This window comes from Phoca vitulina, unplaced genomic scaffold (genome assembly GCF_004348235.1).
Source record: "Phoca vitulina isolate PV1807 unplaced genomic scaffold, GSC_HSeal_1.0 scaffold19, whole genome shotgun sequence".
NCBI lineage: Eukaryota > Metazoa > Chordata > Mammalia > Carnivora > Phocidae > Phoca > Phoca vitulina.
The window spans coordinates 31,194,188-31,212,060 of record NW_022589722.1 but is presented as its reverse complement, the minus strand read 5'-3'; the positions used below and the strand labels follow the sequence as shown (position 1 = coordinate 31,212,060).

Here is a 17,873-nt window from a genome sequence, read left to right as displayed (position 1 = left end):
TCCAGCGAGGAGAGCAGCGAGAAGAGTGCCAGGGTGGCCCAAAAACCTGGAGAGCTGTCTGCTCTCAGTGAAGTATAAGGCACTGTGCTTCCTGGGGGCCCACTGTGTGCAAAGACTTGTGTCCGGTCCCCTGGGCCTCTCACGGAAGCCACACGTGCTCTGGGATTCACGGTGCGTCCCCAACACTCCACCAGGAGCCACTCCTGCCCCGGCCTTCTGGATGAGGAGACTGAGGCTCTGAAGAAGCATGTCCAGGAGGGTGGCTTGCAGCTGGGGGGCTGGGCGTGCCCATCACTTGGCACCATGTAGGTAGGTGGCTGTGACTCGGAGCTCGCTCAGCAGAGTCTCTGTGCCAACAACTCAGCCCTCCCAGCCCTCCCTGATTCCATCTGCTTCGAGGAGGTGAATCAGAGTCCTCAGGCCGCAGGGCAGGCCGAGGACTCAGGGAGAGGCAAAGGCCCATGGCAGGCCAGGTAATCCTTGCCCTGCACCTCACTCCTGGTCCTGGAGTGGGACCTCAGCCGCCTGCCAGGGACCAGGCTGAATCCCTCAGGAAGGGTGGGCCTGGCTGCCAGCTGGGGCCTGAGGGGCTGGTGCTGGGCTCTTCTGAAAGACGGGCTCACGTTCCCTTCCTGGCCAGGCCGCCCACCTCCCGGGCTGCCTCCCTGCCCTGGCCCAGGGCAAAGACCATCTACCTGGGCTCTGCGGTCCTGGAATGTCTCCCGAAGGCCACGATAGGTCCCGCTTCCTTGGGGGTGCTCTGGGATGAGTCATGTTCTGAAAGACGCAAGGTGACCAAGGAATCAGCTGGGCAGGCCTGGTGGCACATGACCCTGAGAACGGGAGGGGGCTCAGTGTGACCATCCCCTGCCTCTCATTTACCCCACACAACCACCACAGATGGCAGCCCACCACTCACAGCGGGCAAGGCGCCCAAGTGCCCAGAGGTTACAGACGGCAAGGGAAGCCTTGTCCGACCGCCCGACTCCCACCCCAAACCAAACCCCAACCACTGGCTTCCTTGCGGCCCAGCCATGCTATCTTCCACTCTTGTGGGGATGCCGCCTGAGACAGAGTCTCCCCAGCTCTAGTAGGAGGCTGGGGGTCCCCTGAAATCAGCTCACAGATTCTGGTACTGCCCATCCCCCCAGGGCTGGCAGGTCTGTGGCAGAGACCAGCTCCTATGCAGCCTGGGAGCACCCTGGCTCAGCACAGCGCCCGGGATGACGGGGAAGTGCCCCCCGCTCTTGGAACGATGTGTCTATCTGGGACCCAGAAGTGTAGACCTGACTCTGGTCTTTTCCCAATGAGCCCGTCAGAGGACACCCCAGGACCAACTGAGTAGGAACACTAGGACCTGGGGGGGGGGCCCTGAGAGCACTCGGCCCAGGGTGACTCGGACGGAGGCCAGGCTCTTGCCCCTGCCCCGCCTCCAGCTCAGGCTTGCATCCGGGGTCCAGGCTCCCTCAAAGCAGGGCTGGCTCCCTGTCTGTGAGGACGGAACGGCAGACCCAGGCCCAACTCACCACAGAGAGGAGCTGGGCTGGGCCTCAGCCAGAGCCACTCTGCCTCTGCCCCAGGCTGAGTGTGAGTGGGTGGACAGGATGGCAGGGTTCCAGCTTCCACACCCTCCTCCCCTGCCCTTTCTGAGTATCCCCAGCTTCTGGAACATGCCCACACAAGCTGGGAGGCTCCCAGAGGCCCCCCAGTGCGAGAATGAGGCTGCTCTGTCCCCCCAGAAGTGCAACCTTCCCCAGGCCCCATCACTGAGCAGGTGCCACCCAGAGTAGGAGCCACTGGGCCAAGAGTGACCAGTTGCCACTAATTGGCTTGTAGCCCTCCCCCTCAGGCACAGGCCCCTGACAGTGGGGATCATGGGACTCATAAGGCCCTCAGAGGCCAGAGGGGACCTGCTGGTGGGCTCCCAAGGCTGTGCTTGGACTCCCAGCCCTAAAATGTTGGGTGGAACCCCAACACCACCCCTGAAGCTGGGGACCTACAGGAATTTGTGAGCCTGGTGCACTCTGCACGCAGCATGGACTCAGGACCACGAGTCAGCCAGCTCTGGGTTCTAATCCTGTTTCCCTATCTCTCCTGGCCTAGAGCCTCTCTTAGCCTTAGTTTCCCTAGCTGCAGGATGGGCTTCTGGGCCGGAGCACCTCACTGCCCTGTTTTATAGGAGGGGAGCACCCCCGAGATGGGACCGCCCTGAGGCAGCAGAGCCCTTGCCTCGCCGGCCAGGATGCCCTCCCTGCCTCTCCTCCCAGCAGGATGGAGCCCCGGCGTGCACCGCTGTTTAAGGACCCCGGGCCCATCTGCCTGCGCCTGTAAGATGGGCAGGTTAGGAAGTCCCTCGAGCTGGGGTATCTCCGATACCCCAACCTGGAGCTGATGAGACAGCGCCCTGGGGCTCGCCCAGGAAAGAACCCCAAAACAGCACAGGGGAGCCAATGGAGCACGCACCCACTCCTCCCTCTGGACCGAGAGCACAGCCTGGTTGGGGCTCACAGAGGACCGCTTCCATGGGCAGCACCCTGTGGTACCCACAGGCCCGGCAGGCGAGGCCCCCTTTGTGCACAAACAGCCCCTATTCAATATCACTAGTTGATGTCAGCAGAGATCAGGCTTCCGGGGAGCCGGAGGAGGTGAAAACAGGACAAGGCCACACCGTGCCTGCTCTGGACACAGGGGTGTGGAAACTCTGTCCTGACAGGTGAGCAGAGCTCCAGCTGCGGGAGCAGGCTTGGCTCTGGGATCCTGGCCCAATCCCTGTACGACACAGGAGCCACACGTGGCTGTGGCTGAAAACTCACAAGGACGGCTGCCCAGGGCGGGTGATGTGAAGCCCGGATGCCCCTTCCAACTTCAGAGCAGCACTGACAGAATGCTCTCCCCCGGGACACTCTGTTGCTCCCATACCCTTGTGCCCACTCTCCCGGTGACGGCACAGAACAGCCAGGTTAAGTGTCCACTGGGCACTGGTGCATGGAGGCATTCACTCTCTGCCTGGTTCCAGTCGCTGCGTGCTGAGCCACACAACCATCGCGTGGCCTGCCCTCAGAGCCCTTACAGATCCTGTGAGTGCGTCGTCCCCCGTTGGGGCTGCCTGAGCCTCCTGCAGCTGTCCTCCCTCAAGAGGCCAGCCCACATGGTGCGGGGGTGGGAAGGGAGGCCGGGGCCCCTGTCTCAGGGTCACTAATGAACTTGGGCCCCCGAGTCCCAGAGGTCACGAGGCAGGCTGGGGGAAGCACGGGAAGCCGGCCAGACGCACGGCCTCTGCTTGCTGTGCGGCTCCAGGCACAAGATCGCCCTCTCCTGCCTTCCCTCCTGTGATGTGCATCTCATGTGTGCCTGGCCTCCCAGAGCCGTGGTGGGCGCTCCCGGTGACAAAAGTCCACGTCCCAGGCGCAGGGCTGGCTCACGATGATGCCTACCACTGCTCTCAGTGCTGGGCCCCCGTTCCCTCTCAGAGCCCGTGCCCCACGGTGTGGTCACTTGGACAACAGGGTCAGCCCGGGCCATCTTGGCAGCTTCCCCGTGCCCCCCCATGCAGTTCTGTCCTCTGGAAGGCTTTGGCACAATGAGGCTGGTGCTTCAATGGTCAGAACCAACCCTGGGCCCCGGCAGGATGTCGCAGAGCTCAATCCCCACCTTGCCCAGGCCCACGAGTAGCCTGGTCTCCGCAACATTCCTGTGCCTATCTGCAGGGGCCACTGAGGTCCCATTTCAGCTCTGGACGAGCCCCTCCACCGGGGCCTCAGGCTCCCAGTCTGTTACACAGGGACAGCAACACCTACCTCCTCAAATTTACACGCAAGGTTAGAGAGGATACCCGCTGCACATGCAGGCCGCATGAGGCTCACTGGACTGCATGCCCACCGCCGCCCCCCGGGGTACTCTGAGGACGTGTAGGAACCCACCCTGGGCCTTTATCCTGGAGAAATTCCTCCTCTACCTCTTATCTTACCAGGGACTAAGTCTCCGGGGCCTGGGGCCTGAGTGGACTTCGTGGGGCAGGAGCTCGGAGCCCTCAGTAGGAACCCTGATGTTGGCCAAGCTTCAGGACCCAGAGCCATGGGAGCCTGGATCCCCAGAGCGCTCAGCCTGCCTTGTCTAGACTTCTCTTCGGCATTAAACTTGGTCTTCTCCAAGGTCATGTGTGGGAGAAACATCCTACAAACTGGAAAGAGCCAGTTGCTAATGAATCATGCACAGAGCTCACCCTCAATTTATGTGCAGAAATGCCCTGCAGAGGACCGAGGCCCGGCCCTGGGGTCGTGCTGTGTCGGACACCCAAGGCCTCAGGTGCCCAAGACGGGTCGGGAGGCGTCAGCAGTAGGCCGTGAGCTTGTGGGCAGCCACGTCCTCCAGCCAGAGTGCCAGATGCGTAAGCCAGGGGTGCATCCCCAGCTCGGCTGCTTCATTGGGGTCAACACGGCCCTAGCAGGGACTCAGGGAGCCGGGACTTGGGGAGCAGCTGACATGATAGGGCACAGGCCAGTTCAAATCCCCAAGGACGCAGCATCCAGTGGCAGGGCCACCAGCCCCGGGCAGGAGCCTGGGCTGCAGAGCCCAACAGGCTGAAGAGAATCTCCTGGGTTGCGTGGCCTTCAGGACCCTGGGCTCTCTAAGCCCCAGTTTTGTATCAAGAAGCAGCCATTCACACCTACCGGACAAAGCTGACATCATGAACACAAAAATGAACACACTCCCACCGGCTTGGCCCGCACACACAGTAGGCGCTCTCGCCAGACAGTGGCCGACGCCATGCAAGTTACCAACTCGGGGCCAGAAAAGCGAGTCACCGGTGGCCAGAGGTGCGTCCGTTCACACACCCGCCTTGAGCTCTACCAGGTCGGGGGGCGTCACAAGGGACGTCCATACCTCTAACAGCAAAGGAACAGGCCCCAGCGCCAGCCTGACAACAGGGGTCCCGGTCTCCACGGACAGACGTCACCTCTAGACATCAGACTCCCAACACTTGGGACGCGAATGGAGACATCACGGTGGGCCCGGCCCCAAAGTGGCAGCATCACCCCCACCATCGGCCCAGAGGGGCCTCAATGTGCTCCCCACTCTCAGGGGCCCCCTTTGCCCCCCACATCTCCTCTGCTCCTTTTAAAGGGCCCAGACGCGCCCTGATGACGGTGCGGCCCTCAGTCAACGGCTCTCCTTCTGGGGGGGAGAACGTGCATGAGGATTTGGGTGGGTCAGGGTCACTCTGGCTGGGTGGTTAGTTTTGTGATTTAAAGGAGTTTTTCCTCATTCAGCAAGATCCGGACAAACGAGAAAAGGCGAAAAAGGCAGCCAACAGTCCCCCTCTGCTGAGCCCAGCCCGCAGCAGACTCCCCTCCCAGGAGGGGCTCCCACGCGCACCACGGCGGCTGGCCACAGACTTCCGTGGCCCCCACCGGCCATGTCCACTGAGCGGCCATGCAATATCCCATCAGATAGCTTTGTCACAAGTATCTGAACCAGACACCTCACCCCGGACAGCGGCCGGCCACTTCATTGCTCTCCTCCGGAGAGACATTAGGATGCGCACTTCTGGCTTTATGCATAGCTCTTTCCCCTTTCCCAGGGGAGACCCCGCTCAAAGCCCAGGAGCACTTTCACACACCTGAGGCAGCCGCCCCAAGCTGGTCCCTCAGAACCTTCCGGAGACCCACCAAATGTCGGAGGTGGGGAAATGGAGGCTCAGAGTTGGGGAGGGAGTGGGCCGAGATCAAAGAGCAGGCCAACGGCAGAGCCGGGGAGGGACCGAGGCCCCTGCCCTCCGGTCAGGCGTGATCGCCTCGAGCACACTTTTCAAAAGGCCTCAGTGGAAGCTGCCTGAGACCTGTCCATCACAAACCCGTGAAGATGAACGACGGGAGAGGAGAGGGGTGTGGTGGGTGCCACAGAGAGGCTGGGCCGCCCACTGCCAGGGGACAGGAGGCAAGAGGGCTTTGGAGCTTGTGAGGACTTGCTGGAGGAGGAGGACCCCCATGAGCCACAACATGGCAGCAGGGCCGTGCAGGAAATTCATGAACGGGAAATGTCTGACCTAAATTAACAGAATGTGCCACTACTCACCAATGACATCGGATGGGCCGAGAGAGTCCACCTTTCACACCCACTGAGCTGAGGGGAAAAGGCCCCAGAGCCTTCCAAGGCACCTCTCACAGCTGGTCTTCCCAACCGAACCCCAGCCCCAAAGCAGCAGCCGTGGTTTTCCCGTGGCCTGGAGTTACCTGGTGTCCTCTGTCCATGGGCCGCAGATGCTCAGGGCTCAGGCCTGTCCATCGGGCCCTGCCACGCTGTCCCCGATGAGGTGGACTCACAAGCCCCTCGGGTTAGTCCTAAAAGGGAACATATTGGTGGAGGTAATAAAGTAAGCTCTGTCCCCTTGTTTCTCCGAGCGTCGTGGCCAGGTGACGTGGCCAGGTGACGTGGCTCGTGCTGCTGCACTGAGTGCAAGGTTCACAGCCTTCCCTTCTTCTGTTTCAGCCTTGGGATTCTGTTTCATTCATTCATGAAACGTTCCCCCAAGAGCCCGCCCTGGGCCAGGCTGGTGATTCTAGCCGGTCCTTCTGGAGATGCTCAGTCTTCCAGGGCAGACACGTGCCGTGAACTGAGCAGTGGGCAGGTGGGGAGCAGGGAGGGCCTCCAGGAGGAGGTGATGCTGGGCTGCAGTCTAGAGAAGTGGGAGGATGGCAACATGGAGGGGGCAGAGCAGGCTGCTGGGAGCTTCTCGAGCCCCAGGAAGGGGAGACTGGACTTCCGCCGGGAGCCCCACAGGGTGGAGGTCAGGGCAGAGGTTTGCGTGGTGGTCACACGTCCCTGGATGGGCGAGACTCGGACATGCTGAGCAGCAGCAGAGCTAGCAGGACTTGGGCACAGTCTGGGTGCGGCAGGGAGGGGGGCCAGCGATGACCCTCAGGTCAGCAGCTGGGGGACAGCCCCCAGGAATTATAGGGGGGCAGGAGGGGACAGCTGTGGTCATAGTGGAGGAAATCCCCTAGCAGGGGCTGCCCACAGTCGGGCCCCAAACGGCGCAGTGTCCAGGCGGCCCACCGCGGCCAGCCACGGCCTCTCTTGCGCCCTGGCCAACATGGCGAGCCACGTCCTCATTTCGTTTTAGAGCGCACCCCGATCCCAAGCCAGAGAAATGCGCCTCCTTACTTCTGCCGGACGCCATGGCCCCGGCCCCCCCTTCTGCGGCACCAAGAATGAGAGGTGCGGCCTCCAGCCTGACCATCAGCATTCTAATGGGCCGGCCGGTCTGGCTGGGGCTCGTCCGTGAAGAATCTGTGCGGGGGGCTCAGCCTCCCGGCTGGCAGCCTGTCAGTGTCCTGCGAGGCTGCCCCAGATAGCAGACGTCAGGGCTCGGCACACAGAGGGGCTCTGTCCCCAGGACACAAAGCAGAGCTTGGGTGCTGGGCGGTGCCCGCTGGCCTCACGACCTCCCCCACCAGCGGGTCTCTGGGGGCACAGGGGGACCGAGACGGGAGGGGCAGTGGAGACCGGAGGAGCCGGCCTGCCCGCCATAAATCACCACGCCAGGCTTTATAATTATCTGGGCACTTAAGCTCCTCTTTCTTCGCTTCCCCCTTTCCCTGGGGAAATTTCCTTCATTTCCTACATTACCCTGGTCTCCCCGCATGTCTAAATCAACCTGGGCCACGTCACCACCTACTCGTCTGAGCCAGCTCCCTCGGCCTACTTTCACTGGGGAGGGTGGGCTGGAAGGCAAGAAGGACCCATCGCTCAAACCCAAGTTCCCTCCCCGCCCAGGGCAGAAAGCTGAAAATGCCACCGCGCCCGTCCTTCGAGCTGTGGCGGCGAGCATGTCCCCGGTGTCTGGTGTCTGTCGGCTGCCGCTTCCCGCCCCCGGGATCTGTGGGCGAACCCGGGGGGCGGTGGGCTTCCCCGGGGACGCAGGCCCGAGGTTGAGTGGGGTCCCAGATGAAGAAGAGGAAATGCCACTGCACCGGCTACCCTGGGCTTTTCAGCAGCCGTTCCAGGTGACCTTGACAAACAGCCTTCCCTGGGGCCAGGCTGGGTCAGCGTCACCCCGCCAGAGTCTGGGGCAATCTGGAAGGTGCAGCCTGCTTCGTTCGTGGTGAGGATTCTGCCGTGGGAGCGGTTCTGACGCCACCATCTACCGTTTGTCCAGCCCAACCCCAAATCTCACCTAATTCCCACGTGCCTGCAGGCCTGTGTTACTCTCCCCATTTCACAGATGAGAACACTGAGGCCCAGGGAGGAAAGCAATCTGCCCGAAGGCCTGCCACTCCCGAGGTTCTGCTCCTTGCATGTAAGCTGGAAAGGGCCCCCGTAGGGCAATGGCAGGGCCCAGCAGAAGGCAGGTCGCGCACGAGCCCTCAAAGGGTCCCCCGTCATCTCCAGTAAAACTCCCACCTCCTCAGAGGTGGAGGGAGGGCAGCACCTCGGCCAGGGCATCAGGCTGGGGCCAGGGGCCGCTGCTGTAGACCAGCCCTGGGCAAGCATTTCAAAGTCAACAAGCCGCAAGGCTCTCCCAGGCCTCCCTCCCAGGGGGATGAGCCAGCCGGGTTTTTTTAAATCTGGATCTCATTTTCTGCCCACATTTCTGACCTCCGGAAGCCTCTTGGGTAGTTTTCCAGAGCCCTCTGGATCCTGTCACGGGCACGTTTCATGCCTCTGCTCACCGAATCACAGCCAGGGCGCTGGGCACCCCACAGATGCCAGGTGGGGCCTGCGGGCACAGCTGCCCGGGCCTTCCCAAGCCCTGGGCCCACGGGCTCCAACTGGCTCTCCGACAGCCATCTCCGGTCAAATTCCAGGACTCCTTCCCTTAAAAAAAAAAAAAAAAAATCCCTCTTTGAAAACAAACAAAAACCCCAGCACTGTGAGCCCGAGAGATTTGCCTTGGCCTCAGCTGCATTTTCTGTTTGGTCCTGTCCTGTTTGGCACGGCAGCACCTGGAGAAGCCGTGCCTCCCTCTCATTCTGCAGATGGGTAAACTGAGGCCCAGACAGAGGGAGGGGCTTACCAAAAGCCCCCCCAGTGATTCTATGGCCCAGCCGGAATGGAGCTGTGGGGGCCCCTCAGCCGCTGCTGGTTCTGGGCGAGAAAGGCCAGGGTCTGAGCCCACAGTGGGGTTAAGGTAAGAGCAGTCACGGCCCTGGGCCGGCCCCTGGGCTCGGGGCAACGCAGGCCCCTCGGGCCCTCGCTCCACCCAGGTGCTCCCGGTCCCGTGGCCTGGAAGGCTGGTGCGCAGTACATGCAAAAGAACCTCGGGGCGGGGGGAGCCTTGAACTTCGGGGGTAGAGCTCAAGGAAAGCAGGCTGGCTCTAATGGAAACCAGTCAGCGGGCCAAATGCAGCAGGAACCCCCCCCAGCGGTTTCCATGGGGACGGAGCCCGGGAGGTGGAGCTCTGGCGCGGGCTACAGCAGCAGATGTGGCCTGAGCAGGGCTGGCGTGGGGCGGCGGGAGGGGCGGCGCTGCGCCTGGCAGCAGGGCCCGGAGACGTGGCAGGCCCCGGGCTGGAGGTAAGAACGAGCCCGGGGCTGTGGGTCCGCCGCCTCTGGGAGGCTTCCTGCATCCCTCGGGCGGGCACTGGTGCCCCTGGCTCACTTTCTGCTCCCCAGCCAGCACCACCAGGCCTGGGGCCGGGCCTCCTAGAGGGCGCCTGTGTTCGCTAAGTGAGGTCCCCGGGCCTGTGAGTGGGGGACAGACACGACCGCCTGGCACGGCTCTAGCCCTCTAGCAGAGGACCCAGTACTCAACAAGGTCCGCCTGGTCCAGTCACTGGATGGTGCTGTCCGTCTCCTCCTGGACCCCAAGCCAGGGCCCGCCCGTAGCAGGCTCCCCAGCCCTTCTGAGAGGCGCCCTCGAGGATCACATGAGCTCTGAGCAACGCTGGGACACGAGCGCCAGAGAGGGAACCCCATGGATGGACAGGGCACGGTTTCTCGAACATGACACGGCCCTGCTCACCTGCAGAGAGCTGCTGTCACATGCAGTTACCCTGGCCTCTACATGGCACCCCAGCACCGCTGTCCTGCCCGAAGCTGAGGGACCCCCCCTCCAGCTGAGACCCTTGCCTCGGAGCAGACCTCACAGGGGCCGACGACCTCGGGCGCCTGGCCGATCCACCTTGTGCACCTTAGCACAAGGCACGAGCATCTCCACGAGAAAGGGGTCCAGGCCCATCAGATACAACCAGCCCCCACGAGAAGAGCCTGCAAAAAACCCCAGCTCGTCATCTGCTGCAGGCTCCTAGCACAATGGAAGGGTATCAACTGGGCACAGAGCAGAAAGGGCCATTTGAGAACGTCAAAGGCTGCAAAATGGTCTTGTCTGTTCCAGGTTTTTACAGTGTCCCCCAAAGGCCGTTATTCCCAGTGCCTGAGTGATAAACTCTGTAGATCACCTGGGCCTTGTGTGTTTCCGTGGGCCAGAAGAACAGCGAGAGCAGGGATGACACCCTGGCCCGTGGCCACACTGTGCACCCGTCTGGCTCCAGCCAGCACCCTGAGCCCTAGAGGCCTGAAGCCCTCACCCCAGCAGGGCACTGGAGGCTTTGCGGGCCCAACTGCCAGGCCCCAGATGCTGGGGTCATGGCAACCCAGCCAGAGACGGGTCCTTGGGGCCCCAGAACCAGCACGACATGGCCCCTGGGGGGAAGGGATGGAGGCCATCCTGGCTCTCCCTGGGGGCGGCAGAACTCCAGCGCAAAGGATAGGGCCTTCCTGGCACTGCGTGTCTGGGAAGAGCCCACCAAGGTCAGCATCCATGACAGGGAAACAATAAAAAGGGGTCTTGTATCCGGCCGTTTCCACAGAGCGTGGGGACAGCGTGGGGAGAGCGCAGGTCCTGTGGTCAGAGACTGGTTTGGGTGCAGCCTCTGTTACTCCCTCGCTGTGTGACCCTGGGAACGCTCCTTGGCCTCTTTGAGCCTTGGTTTTCTCACACAGAAAACTGCTAACACCTTCCACACAGGCAGGGCCTGCAGCCGTCCTGTCCGCACCATGTTCCAGCACCCGGGCAGCGCCGGCCCACGCTGGCTCCGATGGGATGTCAGAAGGAAGCAGAACGGGCCGACTGCATTTTCAAATGGACAGTTAAAAAAAGGGAGGGGGGCGCCTGGGTGGCTCAGTCGGTGAAGCATCTGCCTTCGCTCAGGTCATGATCCCAGGGTCCTGGGACCGAGCCCCGCGTCGGGCTCCCCGCTTGGCGGAGAGTCTGCGTCTCCCTCTCCCTCTGCCTCTCCCCCTGCTTGTGCTGTCTTTCAAATAAATAAACAAAATCTTTAAAATAAACCAATAAACAGGATCAAAGTAGCCGGCCCTGAGGCTGGCGCTTAGTAGGTCAACAAAGGGTTGCTCCCCCCAGCTGCAAGGAACTGAGTCCTGCGCGCAGCATCTGACATGCGCTGACCCTCCCTTGGGGGAGCCAAGTGTGGCCCCCAATTCTCCACTGGGCCAAGGCAGGGGTTTCTGCTTCTCTGGGTCCCTTCACTGGTCCTGCCTGAGCCTGTCTTGCTCACTTGTCCCCTGGCAGTGGGACGCTTGCGGTGGCAGCCATACCTCTCCGCGGTGGCATCCGCTGAGGCTGGCCCGGGAGTGCCCACCTGGAAGCTGCTTCCCAGAGCCGCCAACAGCACCCGCACGGTCACACGGGCCATCTGAGCATGACCGCATCTTGGGGGGGCGAGGCTCACCTCTGGAGCTAGAGCACCCAGGACCGAGGCCCGAGACCCTCGAGCCCACCCATCCGGGGCTGAGAGCCTCCACAGGTCCTGGCACCAGGCGACGTGCTCTTCGGGTGATCGTAACCACGAAGCTTGAGCCGGAGGGCACCTTCTCTACCGCGGTCAGCCCCCGCGATGCTCCTGCAGGCCGCCACCGCTGTGTCACCTGGGCCCGGGCACGGCCGGCAGGCGAGGGGGCCACCCGCCTGGACCCCGCATGCCACGCTCAGGTGGGAGACCTCATCCCATCGAGCCAAAAGAAGCTGCGCAACCAGGAGGCTCTGGCGGGTGGGGAACTCCGCTTGCCTCGAGGACCCCGCCGCCCACGCCTGGGCCGGAAGTGCAGACACACCCACTGCAGGAATCCTGGGGCAGGGCCGGGCGCCCAGGAAACTGGGCCAGAGGTTCCCCAGCACATGCTGGAGCAGCCCGGCCCCCCCGCCCCCACCCTTCTGTGGGTCTGCGGGCCTGGCCTCTCAGACCTCCCTCCTAGTCCCTCAAGAAACTCGGAAGCCAGAGTCCTGGGGACCCGAGGCTGGGGACACTTTCCCAGGGCCCACCAACAACTGCTCCCCATTAAGGGGGATGAGTGGGGAGTGACCTCATCACCAGGGAGGCCACGAGAAACCTGTGGGTAGTATTGATCCCCTTGCTTTATGGATAGGGAAACTGAGGCTGGGATGGGCAGGCAGCGCTCCTGAGAGTCCAGGCCTCCGGTCTCTACCTAAGAGGCCCCAATGAGGGGACACACAAACCACCCGGGGCCTCCCAGACAGGCTGCCATCTGCCACGTCAGACCGTTTCCCGAGTCTCGTGCTGTTATAAATGCTTTAAAGATACAGAACCCAGGCCCATAGTAAAGATTCTCATCAAAGCTCTTTTTTTGTCCAAAGGTGCGCTGGGCGTTCACAGGACCTCATCAAATCCCCCGTCCCCAGCACGTTACTGATGAGCTAGCTGGGCCGCTAAAGCTGCTCAGTGGCCGCCCAGGGGCCCGGGCCCCGCACACAGGTGCACGCACGCACACGGACCTGCCCAGGAAGACTAGCCCCGCTGGCTGCTTCTCGAAGGACGGCTGCCAGCGCACCAACCGGCCCACCCCTGGGCTTTCCGGCCGCTCCCCTCCCTCGGCCGCCTTCCCGGATCCTGTTCTGGGCCTGCCCGTGCCGCCATTTCCTCTCCCAGGCCTAGAGGCTCACTTCCACTCCTCAGCGTTTGCAAATGGCCGGTGCCTGGAACAGCCTGCCCCTCCGGGGAGACCGCACCATGCCTCGCCAGGTCCCAGCGGGTAGCCAGCCCGGCCAAAGGGTCTTCCTTCACCTCCCAGGGGCCTGGCGGCTGGGTGCCCTGTCCAGCCTGCTTTGGCTGGCCCTGGGCTGGGGAAGACGACCCATCACACTGGGGCAGCCGAGTGCTCAGCAAGTGTGCCCCGGAGTGGCCCACGGGCTCCATGGCTCGCTGAGAAGCCATGAAGAGCACCTGCCCCAAGCTGGCACAGTGCCTCCAAACGCCCGTCCACCTCTGGAAACCACCGACGTACCAGGCAGAGCACAGCACACTGTGTGCGTCTGCACATGGCCCGGGGCTCACGCACGGGCAAGGGTGCGCCGTCCACACCTGAGCACCGCGTGGACGTGCAGGATGAACGCGGGCTTTGGAGGACGGCGGGCCCAGGTCTGAATCCCATCCCTGATCTTCATCAGCTGGTTGAATCTGGGGACTCAGCTTCAGGCTCAGTGCCTCCCCTGGCCGAATGGAGCCGGTGTTAACCCCCGCCTGGCAGGCACGTCCGAGACTCAGAAATCAACCGAGGATTAACAGCGGGTATGGGGTGCTCCCTGGGAACTGAGCGCTGTGCTAAGGGCGTTCCATGTGTGACTATGAGGCGGGGACACTTACTGGGCCCATTTCACAGATGAGCAAACGGGGACACGGAGAGGTGAAATGAGTTGCCTTTGATCAACAGGGCCAGGAACTAACACCGACTCAGTCTGAACCCCGGCCTCAGTCCCGGAGCTCCCGCTCTTCTGCACTCTGCTCTGCCGACCGAGCAAGGTGCCGGGCTCTGGTTCTGAGGGCGGCGGCCGCTCCGCCTTGCCCACTCTTTCAGAGCACCCAGCCCAGCGCCATGTTCTCGGGGCTGCTAGTAAATACAGGTCTGATGCCAAGACCAGGGTCAATAGGCTGAAAGACCAAATGGGAAAGGAGGAAGTGGTTAAAAAAAAAAAAATGCAAGAGCAGGACCGCTAGAGAAAGCAGCTCCCCAGGAGCTCCGGCAAATTTCATCAACTTTTCGCCCTTCCTGTTATTCCCAAACATCTCCACCAACAGGTACGTGCCTTCAAATAAACAAGCCACAACAAAGCACCTCTATTAACAAATGGAAGGAGACTTGGGAGCCTGCAGGAGACAGCAGAGGGAAGCATCCCTGCCTCGTTCAGGTTCAGCCACAAGCCCCGGGTGTGAGCTCCGGGCCACAGCAAGGGAAGGCGGCCTCAGAGGCTGGGAAGGGCAGAGCCGGGATCCAGAATTCGGGGAAAAGCAGAAGCAATCACTTAAAAATGGGGGGGGGGCGCGCATGGGGTGGGGTGGGGAAGAACCCTCGGAACGGATTACGTCATAACGTGAACAAATTCACAAAATAAACAGTTATCATGTGCAAATTATTTGTGCTTGTAAAACTTCTCTGTCCTCATGTGTGATGACGGCCAATAAATTCTGCACCTTGTTATCTCGGTGAGATAATTTTTTTTTTTAAGTTTATAGCTACTCTTTGTGGTTTACCTGTTGATATATATATATGTGTGTATATATATATATATATATATATATATACATATTTTTTTTTTTTTTTTTTGCGGGGGGGGAGAGGGAGGGATTTAAATGTACCTTTAAACCACGCAAAATATTTGTCATCCTATTTTTCATAAACATCTCAAAATAATTTCATGTAAGCCTATACAGAACAGCTAGAGATTTAATGAAGATCTCAAAATCTTAAGTCCCAAACCCCGTAATTTTGAATTTAAATCTAGCGTTAACGCTGTTCATGCTGCCAAACAACATAAAAATTGGTCATTAATTAAAACATTTAAGGTCCTTTAACGTAGGGCATTTGGAGCCTTAAAAGGCAAAGACAAAGACCAACATTTAAATTCTAATCTAATGAAGGTGATGGTGGTTCTTCTGCCAAATTGTTCAGGGGACGAGAGGATCATAGGACTGTTTTTATACACAAATGCAACTTGTTTATTTTGACCTCAGTTCTTCGAAATTGTCGACTCCACAATTGAAATATGCTGTGTGTTCCAACAAGGACCCAGCAGTCGTAATGACAGACCAGCCCATCTGTGCTGTGAGAATGTATAATTTCAGTCTATAGTGGAATTTATATAGAAGCAATGATGTGAAAACTGCTATGCGTGGTACTTTCTTTAAAAAAAAAAAAAACAAAACCTGCCGAGAAGTATTGGGTGCCATGGAGAACGCGGATATTTTCCCTGATTCAGAACACAAAAGATTCCATGGCATTTTCCTGATTTTGGGGGAGGCAGAATGTCATTGCCCAAGTTAAAAAACAAACATGGTAATTGGTCACATATAACCATCCCAGCTCTATAAGGCGTATGCTGGAAATGTGTTATCCATAGACATTACACCCATTAGGTGAACATAATCTCGGTGGAAAATACTAATTTAGAATGAAAATGCTCATTTATGGAAATTAATTGATTTTATGCTACTTGCCCTTACCTCCAAAAAGAAGAGGAAGTCGTGCTCCGGGAATGTGACTATCACTCCAGGATTTAGGATTAAAGGCCTATTTACCTACACTAATTATACCAAAAAATAAAATTTTTGGAGATGAGGCATGGGCAGCTATTAAAAGCATAAATTCTTTAAATAAAAACTCCTTTCCCCCTACCCACCTCTCTACACTCTGGACTCTTTTGCTTTAGAATTTATGGCACTGTTTTTTTCCTATTACTTCTTTTTTGTCACCAGTGTTTTATTTGGTGCTTGCTAAATATTTGGGTAGAATGATCCTCCAGCTTGCGGCAGCAGAATGTGGCTGTCACCATCATGAAAATGTTTTAATTACCTCTGCTATATACGCCTGTCTCTGCGGCCCCAAACCCCCAGTATCGACTGCTGTCTAATCTAAGAACAAAAGCAGCCGTGATAGTCCTTGTGTGAGCTGAGCTCACTTTTATGTTTGGTGGTATCTGCCCAGGCCGGCTGCTCAGACCCACACAAACAGGGCCCAACGCCTCCGAATCAGGAAAACAAAGATGTATTTACGTGGGAATTTTCCTCTCCGTTGCAATTTAGAACTTTCTGGGCCTGATTTTCCATTTTCCATAAATCAAGACCCCAGCTACCCTCCAACATGGGGAAAAACCAGGCCGCATCTGTGGGCGTTTTTGTCAGCCTGCCAGGGGACGGAGGTAAGTTGGAGCTGAACTCTGCAAAGCCCACCTTTTATATGAAAAGGTTCAGCCCTTCTGAAGGGTCAGGGACCATCACAGAAACTCGGGCAACCGTGGAGGGTAGCTTTTGGGCTGCAGCAGCAGCGCGGCCTGGGGATGCAAAGGTCTTCGAGGGACTCCCACCCCCGTTGGCCACGGTTCAGGCCCAGGACGGTCAAGCGTCTCGGCCCACAGTTCTGCAGATGGGAAACCAGGACGGGATCCGGCACAGGCCGGCCCTGGACAACTCAGGCCCCCAGAGGGTCCGTCTGGTGGACGTGCCCACGTGGACCCCACGCACCGTCTGTGGGCAGGGCAGTTACGAGCTGGACACGGCACCGTTAGGCGGAATCCCCGGGCTTAAATAAGTGTTTAAAAAACAAAGCACAAAACCACCAAAAAGATTTTCCCTATATTGAGCTGAAAGCCGAAAAGAGCCTTCTTTTTTTCTCCCGACACCACCCCCCCCCCCACACCCGAAATAAAATAAAACGAAAGGGAGAAAAGAACTGGATCCCTAAACTGTGGACATGGCAGCATTAAAGATGCCGGATAAAATAAAAGGGCCTCTGTTTCTCAACGCAGAACCCACCCTCCCGTGTGCCAGCCCAGCCCTGCCTGCTGAGGAGTTTGCTGGGAGGAGCATGGGCGCTTTGGTGTTTTTCCCTCTGCCGCTCCTGGCACCACCAAAAATTAAAATAATAATAATAATGATGATGATGATGAGATCCCCACGACAAACCAACACAACTGAGCAGAAACGAGTAGGCCATGCCTATTAATACCTCCCGAAACATTCGTTCAAATTATAATTGAACACACAGCTACTGTGAAATAACAAACATTCATTTTTATTGTGATTCCCAAAGCCTATAGCTTTGGATCTTAAAAATAAATGGGCTTGGCTTCTGCATTTTCCCTGCAGTTTTTGGAAAGGCTTACTTCACTGAAGATGGGGGGGGTGGTCGGAAATAGAATTTTGAATTTCGGATAACCAATTAGAGGGAAGGAAACGTAACAGGCATCGAGCACAAGATGGCAGAGCCCTCGGCTTGTCTCCAGCAAAAGAGAAGGGAAGAAGGTGACTTACCCAAGGTGCAGGAGGATGAGGAGCTTTCTCCAAAGCAAGGAAGTGAAAATGGTGCCCCCTGGCCCGGCCGGGCACAGTGGCAGGAGGAGGAGGGCAGGTCCCACTGGCCAGCAGGCCGTCCCCAGGTGCCAGCCCCGGTCCGACGGGCCCTCAGGCGTCCTGCTCTCTGGCCACCCTCGTCCACCGGTCCCCTGGGTCCTGGCCGGCGTGGCCTGGGCCTCGGCCACCCCGGCACCCGGAGGCAGGGCTGCCAGGAGCCAAGTGGTGCTGGGGGAGGCTCCGCTGCCAGCCCAGGAGGACGAGGAAAATGCTACTTTTGTCTCCTGCTCTCATCTGGCACTGGCTGCCCGGGGAGGGGGGGCCAGAGGCGGCCGCTGCGGCTCGGCCCCGCCCACCGGGAATTTTTGAAAGATGCTCCTGGGTGCCGGGAGGATGGCAGACGTGGCAGAGGCGGGTGGGCCGGACCCCCGAACCCACCACCAGGCGGGGGCGGCGGGGGGGGGGGCGGCCGAGCGGGAGAGGGAGGAGGCAACAGGCGCGACTGGCCACTCAGCGGCCGGCCCGAGGAGGACGGGGGAGCCGGCCCGGCCCAGG

The 17,873-nt window shown here is 59.5% G+C and overlaps 1 protein-coding gene across 1 annotated transcript in view; it reads right to left on the bottom strand.

Annotated features, from left to right (window-relative positions):
- The window catches only part of LOC116640116 (translation initiation factor IF-2-like), a 39,381-nt gene that overhangs the window by 13,407 nt on the left and 8,101 nt on the right, over nt 1–17,873 (bottom strand). The window contains exon 2 of the mRNA XM_032416921.1: nt 696–777. Within this exon, the coding sequence (XP_032272812.1) occupies nt 696–777 (82 nt within the window). The remainder of the gene's footprint in view (nt 1–695; nt 778–17,873) is intronic.